Source organism: Schistocerca americana, chromosome 1 (assembly GCF_021461395.2).
Source record: "Schistocerca americana isolate TAMUIC-IGC-003095 chromosome 1, iqSchAmer2.1, whole genome shotgun sequence".
Taxonomy (NCBI): domain Eukaryota; kingdom Metazoa; phylum Arthropoda; class Insecta; order Orthoptera; family Acrididae; genus Schistocerca; species Schistocerca americana.
In genome coordinates this window covers 565378195-565399703 of record NC_060119.1, presented here as the reverse complement: position 1 = coordinate 565399703, position 21509 = coordinate 565378195, and the positions used below count along the sequence as shown (strand labels likewise).

The window sequence follows — 21509 nt, the reverse complement described above, 5'->3', positions numbered from 1 at the left end:
GTCCTATTAGTCAAATTTTCATCAAGGCAATCGCATGTTCACGACGATATTCCGTATGATCGTAGCTTGGTTTGTAATTGACAATATGTCACAGTGTCGAACACTTTCCAGAGGTCTAGGAAGACGGAATCCTCCTGCTCACATGGATCTATTGTTCGTAAGATGTCGCGTATGAATAAAGCAAGCTGTGTTTCAGACGACTGGTTTCTCCTGAATCCTGCGTCTCTCTTTTTGAGAAGATTGTTTTCCTACAGGAGCGTTAATGTTTGGGCTTAGAACATTGTACTGTAGTGTTGTGCATCTGTTCGTTTATCTTTTTGTACACATGAGTGACTTGTGCATTTTTTTCTAGTTACGCAGGACTATTCGTATTCTCGATAAGCGTGACCCAGAAAATGATCTAATTACGCAACTTGTTCAATGTAAAATCTACCTGGAATTTAGTGTTGACTTAAAGAAGTCAGTATCGGGGTTGCTAACATTAGTATCTGTCACTTGAGAGTATGTGTATCGGTCAAACATTGCTATGGCAGTATCCCCATGCGTAAATAAATTTTTTAATGCGTAATTTACGAGTGTTGACGAGTGTTGCTTTCTATGTGCTGCTTTCACTTTCAGCACCAGACGGTCCCAAAAAATATTGAATGGAAGATTTGGATCCGTTCATTGACTTAACGTATGATCAGATCTCTCTATGATTTTCCAATGATTTTTTTTCTCCAAGAACTGACAGTGAAAATTATTATAGGCCTCATACTTGGCCCTTCTTACGTCTGCATGAGTTCCTATCCAATTTTCTCTATCGGTTTCGTTGCAGTCTCTTTTGAATCGAGAGTGTAATAGTCTCAGCTTTCGCAACATTCTACAAATAGTACTGTTAAATTAGGGCTTGTCTTTTTAATTTTGCATTAATTTAATTGGAATTTACTTTTCTAGACCACGAGTTATAGCTTCCTTCAGTTTTAAACGCAATTCTCCTGCGTTTCGCTCATAGAAACTAAATCTTCTCAGTTCGACGTTCAAGTAGGTTGGTAGTTACTCTATATCAGTAAGATCAAACATAAATGTTCTCTTAGCTTTTTTGATAGCCTTTTTACCTTTCGTGACCATTGTCCCTGAAATAGCACCATAGTCACCACTGCCTCTCGTAAGACATGTAAAAATGTTGTGTGGACATTCTATGAACAGGAATCTCTCTGCAGTTCTGTGTTTTCGTTTGACACTTAAGATTATTAGAATTTACCAATTTGTGATATTAACTGTTTAGAATTTTCGTGGAAGCAGGAAGAATACTGCCTAATAGCGATATCGCGATTTTGGAACTTCTAACATCCACGTACCCCAACTCCACTCATCAAGTAATTATTTGCTCCTTAGAGGCATTAAATGTGTTCCGCTGTACTTTACAATGAAGTTCTGTTTCCGTATAATGTACACGTGATACGTGTAAAACGTTCGGTTCGCGCCACATCTTCAAATTATCATTACGCAACGCTGAACTGAGTAATGATATGTTTGTGCATAAATTCCCAGCGTGTTTGTTTCGCGTGTTGGTAATCCGTTTTATATGAGTTCATTTATCGATTGTCATTTTTTATTTGTAGTGCACTGTTGCTGTAAGGGTTGACATATCGTCACTTTGAGAGACAGTGGAGCTGTGGACGTTAGACAGTGCAGTGGCAAGTGGTGAAACCGCTCCGCGTATAGGGATAATGCCACTGGACAAAGCGCGGCAATAAAAGGGTTTTCTCGTCTTGAGGAGGATCATTTTGATATTAGTGAGTCTTCACGTTCAGAAAGAGCTTCAAGCTTTGATGAAGATCGTTTAAACGCATTAATCCACAACGACCCACGTCACTGTACGTGAGAAATGTGAAGTGCTCAGATCACTCCACCCTCGTGTCACATTTTCATGCAAAGCGAAAGGTTAAAAAAATGGGGCGCACGGATACTGCATGCTCTAAACCAAAACGTAAAATTCAGCGATTAACCATAATTGCATCTCTGCTTGCTCGTCACCAACTGGTTTGTGAACAACACCGACCATTCCAGTTCTGTTTCGTTACTGGTGTCTAGAAATGGTGTCTTCTTGCTAAAATAAGGAAAGGAAAGGAAAGTAATGGTTGAGCGCAAACAAAGCAGCAGCTCCCCGTCCAAAGAACTGCGTGTATCCACAAAATATAGTGTTATGCATCTGGTGGGAGAGCGACGGTGTGGTGTATTACGAATCGCTTCCCCCAGGTGTAACTTGTCAACAATTGAGACGTCTTGCAAACGCAATCCAAGAACAACGACCAGGAAGAATGCGTAAAATGATGCTACTCCACGGTAATGCCCGCCCGCAGTTTGCTACAATGACGAAAAAAAACGTTATACAGGAACTGGCTTGGGAAGTCATTCTGCACGCGCTATTCACCTAATCGCACATCCTCAGATTCTCACCCTCAGATTCTCACCTTTTCCGCTCTCTATCAAACAACATTCAAGCAACTCCCTTTCCGAATGAAAATGCGCTCCGAACAAGGTCTTCCGCTAAAAACGATTTATGTGAATCTACTGTGTTTCCACTTACGTAAAAACGTTACGAACTTACGCACCATCCCAGTGCTTACTGGCAATGTAATTAACAAATAACTGTCAGATTACTGCAATATGTTGCAGTGGTCGTGTTCAGCCATATGGTTAAGCATTAGTGGCAACGAAAAAAATTTACACACAACCCCTTTCTTTGCTAGCTGTGGGCGAGTCATTGTATTCGACTAATGCTGATATTGAGACCGTTTTCTTTCCCGGCACGAAGTTACGCGCGCCGAGTGGAATTTTCACTACCGCGCCGACGTGCAGAATAGCAGTGGCGCTGACGAGTCAATACACGGTAGCGCGTTGACCAAATAACGTCGGTTAGCGTTCATCAGGCGCCTCCATCTACGCAGCACGGACGCGATGAGTTTACCTTTCGGTTGGGTGTAAGCCGCGAGGAAAACGCACCTTGGCCGCTCAAGTGTACACTGAATTTGTCGCTTCTGGAAGACGCGCTAGTTCTTTACTTTTGTCTGTTTACGCTCGTGTTACGCACGACTCACCAGTTTCATAACGCTTCACGATGTCATAATCCTGACAGTGATGTACTACAGGACAACTCAAAAGTATCTCTCTGCCTCCTTACAATGTAACCCGCGAAACCAAGCTTAAATCACTTAATAAAGGCAAGGCCTCGGGTCCAGATTGTATACCAGTCAGGTTCCTCTCAGAGTACGCTGATAAAATAGCTCCATATTTAGCAATTATATACAACCACTCGCTCACAGAAAGATCCTTAGCTAAACACTGGAAAATTGCTCAAGTCACACCAATAGCCAACAAGGGAAGTAGGAGTAATCCGCCTATATCACTAACGTCGATTTGCAGTAGGGTTTTGGAACATATAATGGATTCGAACATTATGAAGCACCTAGAAGAAAACGATTTATTGACACATAGCACCGATTCAGAAACATCGTTCTTGTGAAACACAACTAGCTCTTTATACTTATGAAGTAATAAGTGCTATCGACAGGGGATGACAAATTGATTCCATATTTTTAGATTTCCAGAAGGCTTTCGACACCGTTCCTCACAAGCGTCTTCTAACCAAACTGCGTGCCTACGGAATATCGCCTCAGTTGTGCGACTAGATTCGTGATTTCCTGTCAGAAAGGTCACAGTCCGTAGTAATAGACGGAAAGTCATCGAGTAAAGCAGAAGTAATATCCGGCGTTCCCCAAGGAAGTGTTATAGGCCCTCTATTGTTCCTGATCTATATTAACGACATAGGAGACAATCTGAGTAGCCGTCTTAGATCGTTTGCAGATGATGCTGTGATTTACCGTCTTGTGAAGCCATCAGATAACCAAAAATAATTGCAAAATGATTTAGATAAGATAGCTGTGTGGTGCGAAAAGTGGCAATTGACCCAGAATAAAGAAAAGTGTGACGTTATTCACATGAGTACTAAAAGAAATCCGCTAAATTTCCATTACGCAATAAGTCACACAAATCTGAAGGCTGTAAATTCAATTAAATCTTAGGGACTACAATTACAAATAACCTAAATTGGAACGATCACATAGATAATGTTGTGGGTAGAACAAACCAAAGACTGCGATTCATTGGCAGAACACTTAGAAGGTGCAACAGGTCTACTAAAGAGACTGCTTCACGCTTGTCCGCCCTATTCTGGAGTATTGCTGTGCGATATGGGATCGGCATCAGGTGTGACTGACGGATCACATTGAAAAAGCACAAAGAAGGGCAGCTCGTTCTGTATTATCACGAAATAGGGGACATAGTGTCACAAACATGATACGTGAATTGGAGTAGCAATCATTAAAACAAAGGCGTTTTTCGTTGCAACGGGATCTTCTCATGAAATTTCAATCACCAGTTTGCTCCTCCGATTGCGAAAACATTCTGTTGGCACCCACCTACATAGGGATCACATGAGTGATCATTGCGATAAAATAAGATAAATCAGGGCTCTCAAAGAAAAATTTAAGTGCTCGTTTTTCCCACGTGCCGTTAGAGAGTGGAACGGTAAAGAGAGAGCTTGAAGGTGGTTCATTGAACCCTCTGCCAGGCACTTCATTGTGAATAGCAGAGTAATCACGTAGATGTAGATGTAGATATTTTCTCACTCGTACTGGTGCTTAACGTATGATTTGGACACTCAACTCCACTTGAAACTGGCTCTTGGAGCCAAGAGTGGCCAGTAGTGTCTCAAATAAAAATTATTCTCAGCAAATTTACGGTCTCGCTACAAATAAATTAGTTCTCCTACGTATTCCAAATAACTGGAGCCATTTAAAACTAATACATCTAAAATATTTCCAATCTTCCACTTGGCGTGATGCTTTAGGGTTGGTTTCCGTCAGATATTAGACAAAGTTCAGAACAGGAAAACCCTACACAAGCACTGCAGCTAAGAATTCAACGGCCTCCCTCACCCATCTCCTTTGATTTTCGGCTGAAAAGAACTGAGTTCCTGGAATCAAAGACAAAAAAAAGTTAAAAAATGACGTGACAATACATGAAGATGTGAAACACACAGGGTAATATAATTTATGACATGACGTCTCATGGAGCTTTTACTGCTTGTAATTATAGATGGAGAAACATACTGCGTGGATTACTTCGAAATTACCTACACAGTGTCTTTCTTCGTTGATGAACAGTGTAAATCACGTGAGATAGAACACCCTCTTCATTTCGTCTGCGGTTCAAGACACTGAAATGTAATTTTCGGAAAATGATGGTACTCAGAGGGCCACGCAGTTTAGTTGCGTGTTTAATCCTCTTTACTCTGGTCCAGTTGAGATTTTGAAACAAGCATCGTCGTTTCAATAGAACGGTGCAATTGTTTTATCGGCATTAGAAGCCGATTAAAAACACGAGCCCAGTGACATAACCCTCATTAATGTTGGCGATGAAACTTCTCGCAAAAATAAACGAAAAATGTTCTAAAATTGAAGAGAAATACATCTCGAATAGGCTTTTGCGACTTGCCCTGCACATTTTCGTCTTTTTCGAGAACTGCATGTCCGAAAAAGAGCGCTTTTCTATTAATTTTACTTAAAATTTAATGCAGTTTTCGCTTTTGGTGACTGGACGTTTTATGTGCGTATTCCCTTCTATCCTTTTCGTGTTGCCGAGACCGTGCTCCTGGTCTTTCAAACAAAAATTCCTGCAGCCGACAGTAAATAACACGACCTGCAATCTAGGTTATTTCAAGACCACCCTCACATTCTTGAGTAAATCATTGCCTTAATAATTTCTATTAAAGTAATTTATATAACCACTGCAAATCTCGGATTCCAGTGCCATTTTAACAGTTTATAACATTTCCGTGTGCCTGACGCTATCTAATCGACGAACCCGCACAGCAATTTGTCAGAAACTCTTCTCTTCATGAAATCTTTCGCCGCGGAAACAATATTTCTACACAAGTCGCAAATGTACATCCCTAAATTAAGCAGCTGGATTTCCAGTCTACCACAGCAGGGGCCGCGCTGTTTGAGGCGCCTTCTCACGGATTGCGCGGCCCCTCCCGCTAGAAGTTCGAGTCCTCCCTCGGGCATGGGTGTGTGTGTTGTTCTTAGCATAAGTTAGCTTAAGTAGTGTGTAAGTCTAGGGGCCGATGACCATAGCAGTTTGGTCCATATGAATTCACACACATATGAACATACATGAACTACTCTATCAACGTCTCACACTACGTCTCACACTACGACAGCTGTAATATACGTCTAGCGATAGTTCTGCTACATGATGATCTTACGCCTTATATAACGGAAGTCCACTCCCACGGCCGACCCTAGTATCTCACTCCACGTGTTTAACGTCAGAGTTTAGTGGCTTTAAGGCCTACACCACTGTTTTACAGTACACTGAGGAACAAATAATTCAGATATCCATTGATGAGTCAAAACATTATGAAGGCCGGCTTAATATCGCGTTGGTCCACCTATGGAGTGCAATACAGCAGCGATTCTGCTTGGTGTGGATTCGACAAGTCCTTAGTAGGTCTGTAGAGGTATGTGTAGGTGACGCCAGATGTCTACATACGTCATGCAATTCCCGTAAATTACGGACCGGTGGTTTCTGGGCACGGAGCTAGCGTCCGATAGCGTCCCAAATGTGTTCCATCGGATTCTGATCAGATGAAATTGTGGCCAAGGTAACAATGCGAGTTCATTATCATGCTCCCCAAACCACTACAGCGCGTTTCTGGCCTCGTGACATGGACAGTTACCCCACTGAAGACTGAATACCCCCTGGTGGTCTGGACTGATGACCTCAGAAGTTAAGTCCCATAGTGCTCAGAGCCATTTGAACCCTGGTGGCCTTGCGGTGAGGAAGGTATATAAGTGAAGCAAAGACGAATGGCGAAATATTCTAGCGACGACATGGTCCGCAAACAGAGAAAATCATTGACATAAGCGACAGAGTGCAGACTAAATGAAACTATATGGTTCCAAAGACCTTTTTAAGTCTCAAACATCTATGATGTACATACGCAGACTGAATTGACGAATGAAAATTTGTACCGGGGCTGGGGTTCGAATCCGGATCTTCTGCACTCTAGGCAGACTCGCTAAGTAGTACACTGGACCGGCACAGTGGCTGTGCCCAACTGCACGGACTACCCTTTCACACATCTCTCCTCGTCCAAATTCCCATTCACGTCTCAGCCCAATTGGTATTCCCCATAAACTGAAACAGCATTGCAGAGGCTCGATCCTAGCGTTGGTACAAATCTTCATTCGTCGCCTCACTCAGCTTATATACACCACAGATGGTTGAGATTTGAAAAGGTCTCTGGAGCCATACAGTGTCATTTGATTAAACAGCTATGCCTGGGTTTCAGGCAGGATTCCCCTTTCATTCGATGCGCTGGTGCTATACCAGTGCAGCTGGAAAGCCTCTGCAATGTTGTTCGAGTTCAGGGTGAGTACCAAGTGGGCTGACGATGTATGGGAATTTGGATTGAGGAGAGAGGCGTGCTACGGTAGTCCGTGCAAAACCACTTTGCTAGGGTGGTGTAGTGGTTAACGCATCACCGTAGTGAGCAATAGAACTGCGTTCAAATCTCGCTTCAATCTGCATGTATAACTCAAAGAGCAGACTGTTATGACCTGGCGCCTGGGAGAGAGCTTCTGGGAAACTGTGAATCTGGTCGGCTATTTGCGCGCTACTGTCATTAGCATGTACGGAAAGTGGTCGAAGAGTGGTGGAACAGTACGCAACAATCTGTTGGTCGTGCAGACTACACCACAGAATGCGGTGGTCGTACGCTTGCCCTCTCTGAGAAACAGGATAGGCGGCGATACGTGGCAGATCTGACGACAGAGGTCTACGCTGGTGCAGGCACAAGTGTTTCGGAGCACACAGCTGAGCACACATTGCCGAACCTGGGGCCGCTATGTTTCCCACGTTGATGCAACACAATGTCAGTTGCGATTGCACTGGGCACGGGATGATCGAGATTAGACCGTGGATCAGTGAAAGCGTGCCTCCTGGTTGGAGGAATCACGTGTCTTGTTACGCCAGGTCTCGTCGGTAACGCCGCCAACCAGCCGAACGCGGTACACCGCAGTCGGTGGGAGCTTTTTATACAATTAGGGGCAAGTGGGTGCGTTCACTTGGGCTTCTGTGTACGAGTCGTGGTAATCAAAAGCGCCATGACAGCTATGGACAACTTGAACGTTATTGACAATGATATACATCACTTCATGGGTGATGTCTTCCTTGACAGCAATGCCACCTTCCAGCAGGATAACTGTCCGTATCGCAAAGCTATAATTCTGCTAAAGTTTGGTGTTTGGGAGGCGCGGCAGTACTGTCACGTTCATGAACCCGAAGGAAAACAAGGGGAACGGTATCGGGCGCCAGCTTCGCGTCTATTAAACATAGGCCTGTAATTTACGGGAATTGCTGGGCATATGCGTAGATGTCTGACGTCACATACCTCTCTAAATTTACCAAGGACTTACCGCATCCATGCAACGCTGTATACCTGCTGTAATGCGTTGTTTGTGAACCAACAACGCTATTATGAGATGATCATAACGTTTTGGTACATCAGTATATAGCTAACATTCAATATGATCCCTGAGTTTGTGTTTCTCATCTATGGCGATAAGTGAATACATTCGTATTACGAAACTGCACTACCTGAGCGTCCGCTAGGTCTGATTCATGTTTCAGTTTCACTGATGTAACCCCACCCCCATTCATCTCTGCTCGTATGACACACCTGCGGATGGACGTCACAGCTAACAAGAGGACAGTTTCCTCGAACTTATTTCGTTTGATTTACTAGTGAACTACTATCGCCATAAATACCAAATGACGAGGAAAAGGAAGAGGTCTAAATGAAGGAATACATAAAAAGTCTAAATGGCAGATATTAGACTCGTGTTGTAGGGAACGATGGTTCAAATTCCCATCCGGCCACGAAGATTTACATTAAATGATATACAAAAAATTAAGGCCTAATTGGTTAAACCAACTGTTCTTGATAGGCAAGAGACCCAGTTCCGAGTCATGGTCTGGGATAACTAATACCACTGAAGCCAGTGTGTGTGTGTGTGTGTGGGTGGGTGGGTGGGTGGGTGGTTGTGTGGGTGTGTCTGTGTGTATGTTTTTCCTTCGATACTGTTATACCCAGAGGAGCCAGTCCTATACCTAGTAGGAGAACTTCGCAGGAGATCTGGATTCACATTCCGGCTTGATTTAAATCTTGTGGCGGTAGGTAAATAATATCGCTCTACCCGGGTTAGGTAAGTTATTTTCATGCTTTCATGAATATTCAGCGTTTGTCCAGCACGATGCAGAAATATACACTGAGCACAATGAGCAGGCAAAGATAACACGGTGCAGCAATAGCGTGTATTAGGCAGAGAGAGCTAGAAATTCCGTGAAGTGCCAAGTATGTCAATCATGCACAGGCTGATTAACGACAGTATACGGCGAATATCAGAGTCTGTGGCAGTGCACGAAATCACAGCTCAAGAGCGACCTCCTGTGTATTAGTATACAAAACTTATTTGTAATCGCTCTCATCAGGGGGGTTTGTCAGTAGTTACTCGGTGCTTTCGCCAGAGCCTGTGGTCGAAGTGTACAATTACGTACACTGGTGTACAGAACTCGAAGACTAAAGTGATTTCAGCACGATGTGTCAGTAACATAGCGCGATGAAACTTGGGCCATACTTAGAAAGACTGCTACAGTATAGTGCAGAAGTGAAGTGAAACAAATACGCAATAAGACGAACATAAAGACACTTTTATTCGAAAAAGATAACCATATAACCACGGCGGTTCATGATGATTCCCTCGACATTAAAACGGCGGGGCATGGTTCTTAATAGGGTGTGAGATCAACTCGGACAGCAATGCATGCTGTGCAACGGGCTCTCTTGTTGGCGACAAGTTCGGTAAGGACTTCTTCTGACAGAGAGGTCCAGTCCTCCACTCCCGTGGTCGTTGGTGCATGTGGACGTCCGCAATATGTTTCCCCAACGCATGCCACACATGCTCGGTGAGAAGGTTGGGACAACGGGCAGGTCACTGTGCCGAATATTCTGTCGTTCCAAGACCTTTAATATGCTCAGTTTTCGATGCCACCGAGCATTCTCATATGTAAACATGGAGTCAGAACCGAATGCACACCTGAAAAGAAACACACGCGGAACGACTACAGCGTCACACCGGTGAGTGTAACGTGTTCAAAGATTTAGAGCTCATTACGATCGAGCAACATTATACCTCTCCCAACCATGACATCAGGACCACGATCATGTTGGACAATGTTGGACGTACCCTCATATGGCAAGAGTTGGGAACATGTAATGCACCCAGAAACAGTGTCGAAAGTGATGGTATTGGTGGTCCAAGTGAGGAGGCATAATGTTCGACGGGCTTACTGATATCCACCATTTTGGTGGTCCAAGTGGGGAGACATAACGTTCGATGGGCGTTCTGACATCCAAATCTCTGAACACGGAACACTCACTGGTCAGCGTCATTGTGACACTACTCCTTCCCACGTGCGTCTTTTCAGGGACGCGTTCGGCCCTGACTCCATTTTTATGGGTTGCAATGCACGACCGCACCGAACAGCGCAGAGATAGCAGGTCTCTGAACGAGAGGATATTCGGCAAATAGACTTGCCAGCCCGTTCCCTCAATTTAAATCCCACCGGCCACTTGCGGAGTGCATTGGGAAGACATATTTCAGCATCAGAATGAGATTTTCACTCTGCTGCGGAACGTGCGCTGATATCAAACTTCCTGGCAGATTAAAACTGTGTCCCGGACCGAGACCAGAACTCAGGACCTTTGCCTTTTGCGGGCAAGTGCTCTCCCAACTGAGATACCCAAGCACGACTCACGACCCGTCCTCACAGTTTTAATCTGCCAGGAAATTTCATACTTCTGCACGTCCACATACACCGACCACCATCCAGCGGCTCTGGTGGACGGATGTAACGCAACCAGAAGAATTCCTTACCATACTTGCGGCCGGCATGCGATTGAAAAAGGCTTTTACGACTGACCCTGTATGTTTTAGTTTCTTCCAAGATCTACATGTTCGACGATCAGCGTTTTTTTTATTAATTTTACTTAAACTGTAGTTTAGTTTTTGCTTTTGGTGGCTCGAGTTTTGATGTTTATTTCCTCTGCTGTCCTGGTCTCCCGAACAAAAATTTCCTGCAGCTGACAGTAAATTTCATGAGCTGCAATCTAGGTTATTTCAAGAGCGCCCACATATTCTTGAATAAATCATTGCCTTAATAATTTCTAGTAAAAGATGTGGGATCCTGCCCACTCGTCTAATGTAGGGTGATTAGGAAGCTGTTTTTTAGGATAGCTAGTCAACATTCAAGCAAATATTATTAATGGAGTTTATTACATTAAATTGAATTGACAATACTTAACTTTCGCAAATGGCGACACGCAAATAATCAATGTCCCTCGATATATACAATTTCCATGCAAGTAATTGATATAGATCACAAGTCACGGCTTGTCTTCCAGTGCGGCTCTCCTAGTGCCCCCGAGGCTGGCTGGAGCGGCGCTTATATTCTCTTCGTATAGGTGCCGCTCCTGTCGTGGTGTCGTACTAGTCAGCGTACCATTGACCGACGGTGTCTCGAAGACTTCTCTGCACTTACGTTCTAGGCTGACATGCCGGCGCTTGAAGCTACGCCTCCCCGAGGCAGGATTCGAACCTGCGACCGTAGTGGACGTTCGGTTCCAGACTGTAGCGCCTAGAACCGCACGGCCACTCCGGCCGGCTCAACAACATGTCTAAAGTAATCTGTTCTTTCACTGCCACTAAGTTAATCTATTTTTATTGGACTTTTCAGCGTAAGGACGTGGTTCAACGTCGAAAACAGTTGTGTACCAACAAGTCGAGATAAATAGTTAACCACACATATCAAAAAAAGTTTTGGGTCACCCCGGTTCCCAGAGCTCCTGAAGATAGACGGTGACTGTGGATATTGTATCACAGACACAGTCCCTTTGACTGTTCAGTGATGTCACTAAACCCGCCCAAAGATGTAAACAACTGCGCATGAGCAACACCTATTAGACGGAAGTTGTCCAACAGCCGATCAGTTCCAGTCATTCCATCAGGAAGGAGGTACATGCTTGCATTGTCTGCAGTTCAACCATGCCAAAATGGTCATTACCGCGGTTTGAACGCGTCCGCATTGTCAGGAAGGGCTCTCAACAAAGTAAGTGTCCAGATGTCTCGGAGTGAACGAAAGCGATGTTGTTCGGACATGTAGGAGATACAAAGAGACAGGAACTGTCGATGACATGCCTCGCTCAGGCCGCCCAAGGGCTACTACTGCTGTGGATGACCGCTACCTATGGATTATGGCTCGGAGGAACCCTGACAGCAACGCCACCACGTTGAATAATGCTTTTCGTGCAGTCACAGGTCGTCGTGTTACGACTCAAACGTGCGCAATAGGCTGCATGATGCGCAACTTCACTCCCGACGTCCATGGCGAGGTCCATCTTTGCAACCATGACACTATGTAGCGCGGTATAAATGGGCCAAACAACATGCCAAATAGACCGCTCAGGATTGACATCACGTTCTCTTCACCGGTGAATGTCGCATTTGCCTTCAACCAGACAATCGTCGGAGGCGTGTTTGGAAGGAACCCGGTCAGGCTGAACGCCTTAGACACACTGTCCAGCGAGTGCAGCAAGGTCGAGGTTCCCTGATGTTTTGATGTGGCATTACGTGGGCCAACGTACGCCGCTGATGATAATGGAAGGCACCATAACGGCTGTACGATACGTGAATGCCATCCTTCCACCGATAGTGCAACCATATCGGCAACATATCGGCGAGGCGTTCGTCTTCATGGACGACAATTCGCGCTCCCATCGTGCACATCTTGTGAATGACTTCCTTCAGGATAACGACATCGCTCGACTAGAGTGGCCAGCATGTTCTCCAGACATGAACCCTATCGAATATGTCTGGACAAGATTGAAACGGGCTGTTTACGGATGACGTGACCCACCAACCACCATCTCCCCCAAGTTGGGTTGCCGGTGTTAAGGTGCACGGAGTATTTTCCAGGATAGTTTTATTTTGTTCGCCCTGATTCAAATGGCTCTGAGCACTATGGGACTATACTTCTGAGGTCATCAGTCCCCTAGAACTTAGAACTATTTAAACCTAACTAACCTAATGACATCACACACATCCATGCCCGAGGCAGGATTCGAACCTGCGACCGTAGCGGTCGCGCGGTTCCAGACTGTAGCGCTTGAACCGCTCGGCCACACCGGCCGGCTGTTCGTCCTGTATTCACTGTTTCGCCATGCAGTGAGTATCGAATAGATATAAAGGACGTCGAGGAAGGTGAAAACATCAGCGGGCGGTGATGAGTAAATGCATATTGGAATGCAATCAGCGTAACTAGACAAATTGAGAAGTGGTTAAGACAACAGACTCTCATACAGGAGGTGAGAGGTTCAAATTCCAGCAACCAATCTGGGTTAAGGCTTTTCTCAATTTTCTTTAATATCTTAAGTTAAATGCTGGGATGGTTCACATGAAGAGGTCTCCCAGTCAGACCTTGCCCTCCATCTCAGATGAACTTTCCGTCGACGGGTCGTCAAACCTCAGCCTTCCTTTCTCTTTCACAAGCGCGGCGGATGTGGCGAGTTGGCGTAATGTGTGGACACGAATGGAGATGCAAGCTTGACGTTAAGTACGTTGCTAACAGTTTTAATTATAGTAATGCTTCTGTCAACAGCATGTCGCCCGCTGCTGCACTAGACAACAATATTTGAGTATTTAGTGCCACTTTAGGTGTTCTGCTGATAACTAAAACATACTAACATGCCTGCATTTGATCAGATATGAAGTGTAACACCTATGCAAACTAACATGTGTTCCGGTAGACGGTGTTTAGTATTATTTTTGTCCTTATGCGTTTTCAGAGCAATGGACAACTCTTTCAGTGCAAGCAGCACATTTATTATACGCAAACTACCGTGGCACATAAACACTTCATAAAATTCCTCGTGTCAGTTGCAGCTCCAGACATGTGCTTTGGATGTGATGCTTTTGTTTACAATGCAAATACCATCCACGAAGCAGAGATGTCACTCGTTTCCTATATTCAAAAACATCATCTACCTTCTCTTAAGCAAAGAATACGTGTGAAAGGTGCAGCACGTTGGAAAAACAACTGCTTTCTCTGTGAGAGTGAAAATATTATTTAACTACAAGGCAATTTGATTTAATGTTACATTCCTTTCGTCTACGAGTACATCATACTCCGCAAGCCACCTAATGGTGTGTGGTGGACTGCGGTATTTTGACAAAACAAGATAGTGCAATCAGATTGTATATTATAAATTAGACACACGCACACACACACATTGTGCTTGATCTTAAAGAGCGTGCTTGTTGTAACGTTCATTAGTAGTACGACACCAACACTACTGTTGTGGCGGATGAGACCAGACAGCACTCATCACGTGTTTGCCCTTTATGCCAGGACAAATTAAGCAAACGGTGAAGTGTTTCACTTGGCATATACTGTTATACATTGCTGAAAATCGATGAAGAGGCGACGAGCAGCTTTGAGATGTGACTAACGAGGAAAATAGAAAGTGTGAAACGGAAAGCCACATTAAGGAATGTGGAGATATTAAAAAGGATAAATGTCAAAAGACAGTTACGGAGGATAACTGACAGTAGAAACAGGAAATGGCTGTAGAGTTCGGTGAGAACAAACTGAATCATGAAAGATGCTTCAAGAGGGATTAGGGATATACAAAAGGGAAAAGCAGTTAAGGACCTCAAGGAGAATTCGTCCATAGGGTGAATAATGACTAATCCAAATTTATAGCACTTGTAGATTTAAAAAAAGAAGCTATTGACACCGTTGGCTTGAATTAAGTTTTTGAAATTCGGAAGTTATCAGAAGTAAAATACTAGTAGCGAAAGATTATATAGAACCTGTGTAGAAATCAGACCACAATTATGAGAGTCGAAGGGCAAGAGAGGGAGATAGTAATCGAGGAGTGAAGCATGTTTGGAGATTTTCAAACATGCTATTCAATCTGTACACTCAACAAACAGAAAAGGAAACTAAGGAAAGGTATTAACGCAGAAAAATAAAAATTTCGAGATTTGTCAATAACACTGTAATTCTGTCAGTTATCGAAAATGACATGTAAGATCAATTGGGAGGAGTAGATAAGAGTCTCAAGCAGAAGTTACATAAAAACATCAACAAAATTAAAGTAAGGGTGCTAGAGTACTGTCGGATAAGGTAAGGTGATACAGAGGGAACTAGGTTAGGAACTGAGAAGTTGAAAGTAGCAGACTAGTTTTGCTATTTGGGCAACACAGTAACTAACGATGGCAGAAGATAAAAACTGATTTAAAATGCAAACTTGCAATAACAATAAAATCATCCCAAAAAAGACGACAATGGTAACATTTAATACGAATTCAAGTGCTGGTTTTTTTAATGGTTTATTTTCAGCAATAAATTTTCCTCAGCGGTTAGATCGAACTACTGCAACCGTGTTGTGATTTCAAGATGGTCAGCGATGGCCGAAACGTAATTTCGTGTCAGTGAAAGTACTGATGAATAAAAATCTAACCAATACGTGAAGAATAACCTAAAAAATGTAGTAAACAAAAAAAAAGGCAAGTAATGGTAATAGTAGGTGAGTTAAAGCTTAGGACCCGTTCGTGATCCTAGCAAACAGAATTGTAAGAAAAAGCATATTATTACAGCGACCACTGAAGAAGGTTTAAATAAAGCGGAACACTTTTGGTCTTAAGGCTTTTATTAAAGTACCAAAAGATGATATATAACCTATATCAGTTGTATAATTGCAACTGCGGAAAAATAGGCCGAAAAACAAGTAGGACAACATGGGAATTTCTTTTCGAATTCTGTGTGAATGTAGCGTAAACAATCATTTGAAAAACCGGTGACGTCTCCAATATTATCAGAATGTCGTTATTTGTAAATAAATTTAAGTGTTTGTAAGTCTTCTGAAGATATTTCTGTGGCGTGTAGCCGTATGTTGCAGTGAAGCCTGGACGATAAACAATACAAATAGGAAAAGCAGAAGATTCCACAAAATAAATCTGAAGATTAGGTAGGTAGCCTGAGTAAGTATGTAGGATGTCACGAATTGAACAGGGGCGAAAAGAGTTTTAAGGCAGAATTCGGTAAGGCTCACCTTGCTGCATCAGGGGATAGTCAATTTGGTAATGGAGGAAAATGTGTGTATGGGGGAGGGGCTAAGAAATCTAGGAGACCAAGGCTTGAACATGGAGCCTGTTCAATTGGATGTAGGTCACAGCAGTTACGCACATGTACAAGATTTGAACAAGGTGAGACTGGCACGGAGAGCCTGGTGAAGCTCGTCTTCGGACTGATGACTATGTGACAGGAGCGGCAGTGTGCCCCGGAGCCTCGATGCCGGCTTGTACTCGGCGGCGACGCGCCCACTCACCTAGGAGCGCGAGCACGCAGAGCGCCACCTTGGCTGCGGCCATGTCTGCTTTCAGCTCGCTGGCACCTTCCGGCTGCAAACCGCGGACTGGCGCGGCCCGCTCGGCGCGCCCAACATAAGCGGCCGCGGCCGGCCCGTGACGTCACGCGGCGGAGCTTCCTTGACCTTGCTCCCCGCCACCCAAACTTCGCGCCGCGCGGAAGGAGCGCAGCCAGCTCGGCCGCCGACAGCCGGCCGGCCCTACGGGTTGCTGCCGCACCGGCCTCAGCTGGGCTGGAGAAGGCAACAGGCGCGCTGCTTTGCCAGGCTAGGATAGGCTGCAAGTGTGTACTGAGTACAACTCTCCCGTATTTTCAGGGATCTCCCGTATTATAGCAATATTTTCTTAATCCTACCAGCTACCAGTTTCTCCCGTATACAGGGTGGTCCACTGATCGTGACCGGGCCAAATATCTCACGAAATAAGCGTCAAACGAGAAAACTACAAAGAACGAAACTTGTCTAGATTGAAGGAGGAAACCTGATGGTGCTATGGTTGGCCCGCTAGGTGGCGCTGCCATAGGTCAAACGGATATCAACTGCGTTTTTTTTTAGTATGAACCCCCATTTTTTATTACATATTCGTCTAGTACGTAAAGAAATATGAATGTTTTAGTTGGACCACTTTTATCGCTTTGTGATAGATGGCGCTGTAATAGTCACAAACATATGGCTCACAACTTTAGACGAACAGTTGGTTACAGGTAGGTTTTTTAAATTAAAATACAGAACCTGGGTACGTTTGAACATTTCATTTCGGTTGTTCCAATGTGATACATGTACTTTTGTCAACTTATCATTTCTGGGAACGCATGCTGTTACAGCGTGATTACCTGTAAACACCACATTAATGCAATAAATGCTCAAAATAATGTCCGATCAACCACAATGCATTTGGTAATACGTGCAACGACATTCCTCTCAACAGCGAGTAGTTCGCCTTCCGTAACGTTCGCACATGCATTGACAATGCGCTGATGCATGTTGTCTGGCGTCGTCGGTGGATCACGATGGCAAATAGCCTTCAACTTTCCCCACAGAAAGAAATCCGGGGACGTCATATCCGGTGTACGTGCGGGCCACGGTTTCGTGCTCCGACGACCAGTCCACCCGTCATGAAATATGCTATTCAGTACCGCTTCAACCGCGCGCGAGCTATGTGCCGGACATCCATCATGTTGGAAATACATCGCCATTCTGTTATGCAGTGAAACATCTTGTAGTAACATCGGTAGAACATAACGTAGGAAATCGGCATACATTGCACCATTTAGATTGGCATCGATAAAATGGGGGCCAATTATACTTCCTCCCATAATGCCGCACCATTCATTAACCCGCCAAGGTCGCTGATGTTCCACTTGTCACAGCCATCGTGGATTTTCCGTTGCCCAATAGTGCTATTATGTCGGTTTACGTTACCGCTGTTGGTGAATGACGCTTCGTCGCTAACTAGAACGCGTGCAAAAAATCTGTCATCGTCCTTTAATTTCTCTTGTGCCCAGTGGCAGAACTGTACACGACATTCAAAGTCGTCGCCATGCAATTCCTGGTGCATAGAAATATGGTACTGGTGCAATCGATGTTGATGTAGCATTCTCAACACCGACGTTTTTGAGATTCCCGATTCTCGTGCGATTTGTCTGCTACTGATGTGCGTCCTAGACGCGACAGCAGCTTAAACAGCTGCTTGGGCAACATCATTTGTTGCAGGTCGTGGTTGACGTTTCACATGTGGCTGAACACTTCCTGTTTCCTTAAATAACGTAACTATCCGGCGAACGGTCCATACACTTGGATGATGTCGTCCAGGATACCGAGCAGCAAACATAGCACACGCCCGTTGCGCATTTTGATCACAATAGCCATACATCATCACGATATCGACCTTTTCCGCAATTGGTAAACGGTCCATTTTAACACGGGTAATGTACCACGAAGCACCGGCGAAATGTTACGTGTTACCACGTATTTATACGATTGTGACTATTACAGCGCCATCTATCACAAAGCGAAAAAAAGTGGTCCAACTAAAACATTCATATTTCTTTACTTACTACACGAATATGTAATAAAAGATGGGGGTTCCTATTTTAAAAAATCGCAGTTGATATCCGTTTGACCTATGTCAGCGCCACCTAGCGGGCCAACCACAGCGGCATCTGGTTTCCCCCTTCAAGCTAGACGAGTTCCGTTCTTTGTAGTTTTTTCGTTTGATGCTTATTTCGTGAGATATTTGGCCCGGTCACTATCAATGGACCACCCTGTATATCGTCAACAGTCACTATTGTAAATGCACTGAAGAGCCAAAGAAACTGACACACCTGCCTAATAGCGTGTACGCCACCGCGAGCCCGCAAAAGTACCGCAACATGACGTAGCATGGACTCGACTAATGTCTGAAATAATGTTGAAGGGAATTGACTCCACGAATCTTGCAGGGCTGTCCGTAAATCCCTACGAGTACGAGGGGGTGGAGATCTCTTCTGAACAGCACGTTGCAAGGCATCCCAGATATGCTCAATAATTTTCATTTCTGGAGAGTCTGGTGGCCAGCGGCAGTGTAAACTCAGAAGAATGTTCCTGGAGCCACTCTGTAGCAATTCTAGATGTGTGGGGTGTCGCAGTGTCCTGCTGGAATTGCCATAGTCCGTCGGAATCCATAATGGACATGAATGGATACAGGTGATCAGACAGGATGCTTAAGTACGTGTCACCTGTCAGAGTCGTATCTAGAAGTAACAGGGGTCCCATATCGTTCCAACTACACACGCCCCACATCATTACAGAGCCTCCATCAGCTTGAACAGTCCACTGCTGCCGTGCAGGATCCATGAATCGATGAGGTTCTCTCCATACCCGTACACGACTATCCGCTCGATACTATTTGAAACGAGACTCATCCGAGCCGACAACCTGTTTCTAGTCATCAATAGCCCTATGTCGATGCGAGGTGCAAGCTTTATGACGTGCAGTCATCGAGGGTACACGAGTGGGCCTTCGGCTCCGAAAGCGCGGTTCTCACGCTGACACTTATTGATGGCCCAGCATTGAAACTTACAGCAATTTGCGGAAGTGGTCCACTTCCGTCACGTTGAACGATTCTCTATAGTCGTCTTTGGTCCCTTTCTTGCGGGATTCTTTTCAGGCCACAGCGATGTCGGAGATTTCATGTTTTACCGGATTCCAGATATTCACGGTACACTCGTGAAATGGTCGTACGGGAAGTTCCCACGTCATCGCTACCTCGGAGATACTGTGTCCCATCGTCCGTGCACCAACTATAACACCACGTTCAAACTTACTTAAATCTTGATAACCTGCCATTGTAGGAGCAGTAACCGACCTAACAACTGCGCCAGACACTTTGGTGTCTTATATAGGCAATGGCGACCGCAGCGCCGTATTCTGCCTGTTTACATATCTCTGTATTTGAATACGTATGCCTATACCAGTTTCTTTGGCGCTTCAGTGAAGAAGGTCTATACAGGGGAGACGAACCTAAAGACATTTAAAAAAACGGAAGTGCATGTAGATGAAGATGAGATGGGAGATATGATACTATGAGAAGAATCTGACAAAACTCTGAAAGATCTAAATCGAAACAAGGCCCCGGGGGTAGACGATATTCCATCAGAACTACTGATAGTCTTGGGAGAGCCAGCCGAACGGTTCTAGGCGCTTCAGTCTGGAACCGCACGACTGCTACGGTCGCAGGTTCGAATCCTGTCTCGGGTATGGATGTGTGTGATGTCCTTAGGTTAGTCAGCTTTAAGTAGTTCTAAGTTCTAGGGGACTGATGACCTCAGACGTTAAGTCCGACAGTGGTCAGAGGCATTTGAACCATTTTGAGCCAGCCCTAACAGAACTCTCCCAACTGCTGTGCAATATGTAGAAGACAGGCGAAATACCCTCCGACCTGAAGAATGATATAGTGATTCCAATTCCAAAGAAAGCTGTTTCTGACAGGTGTGAAAATCAGTGAACTATCAGTTTAATAAGTCATGGTTGCAAAATACTAACACGAATTCTTTACAGAAGTATGGAAAAACTGGTAGAAGCCGATCTTGGGGAAGACTAGTTTGGTTGCCGGAGAAGTGTAGGGACACGCCAGGCAATACTGACCCTACGACTTAACTTCGGAGATAGGTTAAGGAAAGCTAAATCTACGTTTATAGTAATTATAGACCCAAAGTAAGCTTTTGACAATGTTGACTGGAAAACTCTCTTTTGAAATTCTCAGGGTACCATTGGTAAAATACAGGGGGCGAAAGGCTACTTACAAATCGTATAGAAACCAGACGGCAGTTATTAGAGTCGAGGGGCGTGAAAGGGATGCAGTGGTTGAAAAAAAGAGTGAGACAGGGTTGTAGCCTATCCCCGATGATATTCAATATGTACCTTCAACATGTAGTCACGGCAACCAATGAAAAATTTTGAATAATATGAATTGAAGTTGAGGGAGAAGAGAAAGTGTGCAAATTCCAACGGCCTGTAGAAACAGTGTCTCCAAACCTGTTCTTCATGTGGCTTCCTCAAAACGAACAAACATAACTTTGGATTACCTAGCTTAAATTTATCATTTCTGAAAATGTCACTTCCGAAAATGTCAGATCATAGCTGGTAAGGAGCATTTCAACAAGTGATAATTCACAGACTCACAGTTTCTGTATAGTACAGTATTTTTGCGCATGTAAGTGCTTGGCGTGCGCAAGGACCTGATTAGATAACTTCAGTGCCAAATAACTCAGAAACGGCAAACGTATCTAAGTTTTGTTGTATCTAAGTTTCTTCTTAAAAATTATTTCTCAGCAAGACCACCCTTGAAACACCCTTACAAGCTATTCAGACGATGATGATGTTTGTTTTTTTGGGGTGCATAACAGCGCGGTCATCAGCACCCGTGCAA

The 21509-nt window shown here is 44.3% G+C and overlaps 1 protein-coding gene across 1 annotated transcript in view; it reads right to left on the bottom strand.

Annotated features, from left to right (window-relative positions):
• The window catches only part of LOC124624930 (turripeptide Pal9.2-like), an 81878-nt gene extending 65230 nt beyond the window's left edge, over nt 1-16648 (bottom strand). The window contains exon 1 of the mRNA XM_047149139.1: nt 16562-16648. Within this exon, the coding sequence (XP_047005095.1) occupies nt 16562-16604 (43 nt within the window). The 5' untranslated portion in view covers nt 16605-16648. The remainder of the gene's footprint in view (nt 1-16561) is intronic.
• Between the last annotated feature and the right edge of the window lie 4861 nt (nt 16649-21509).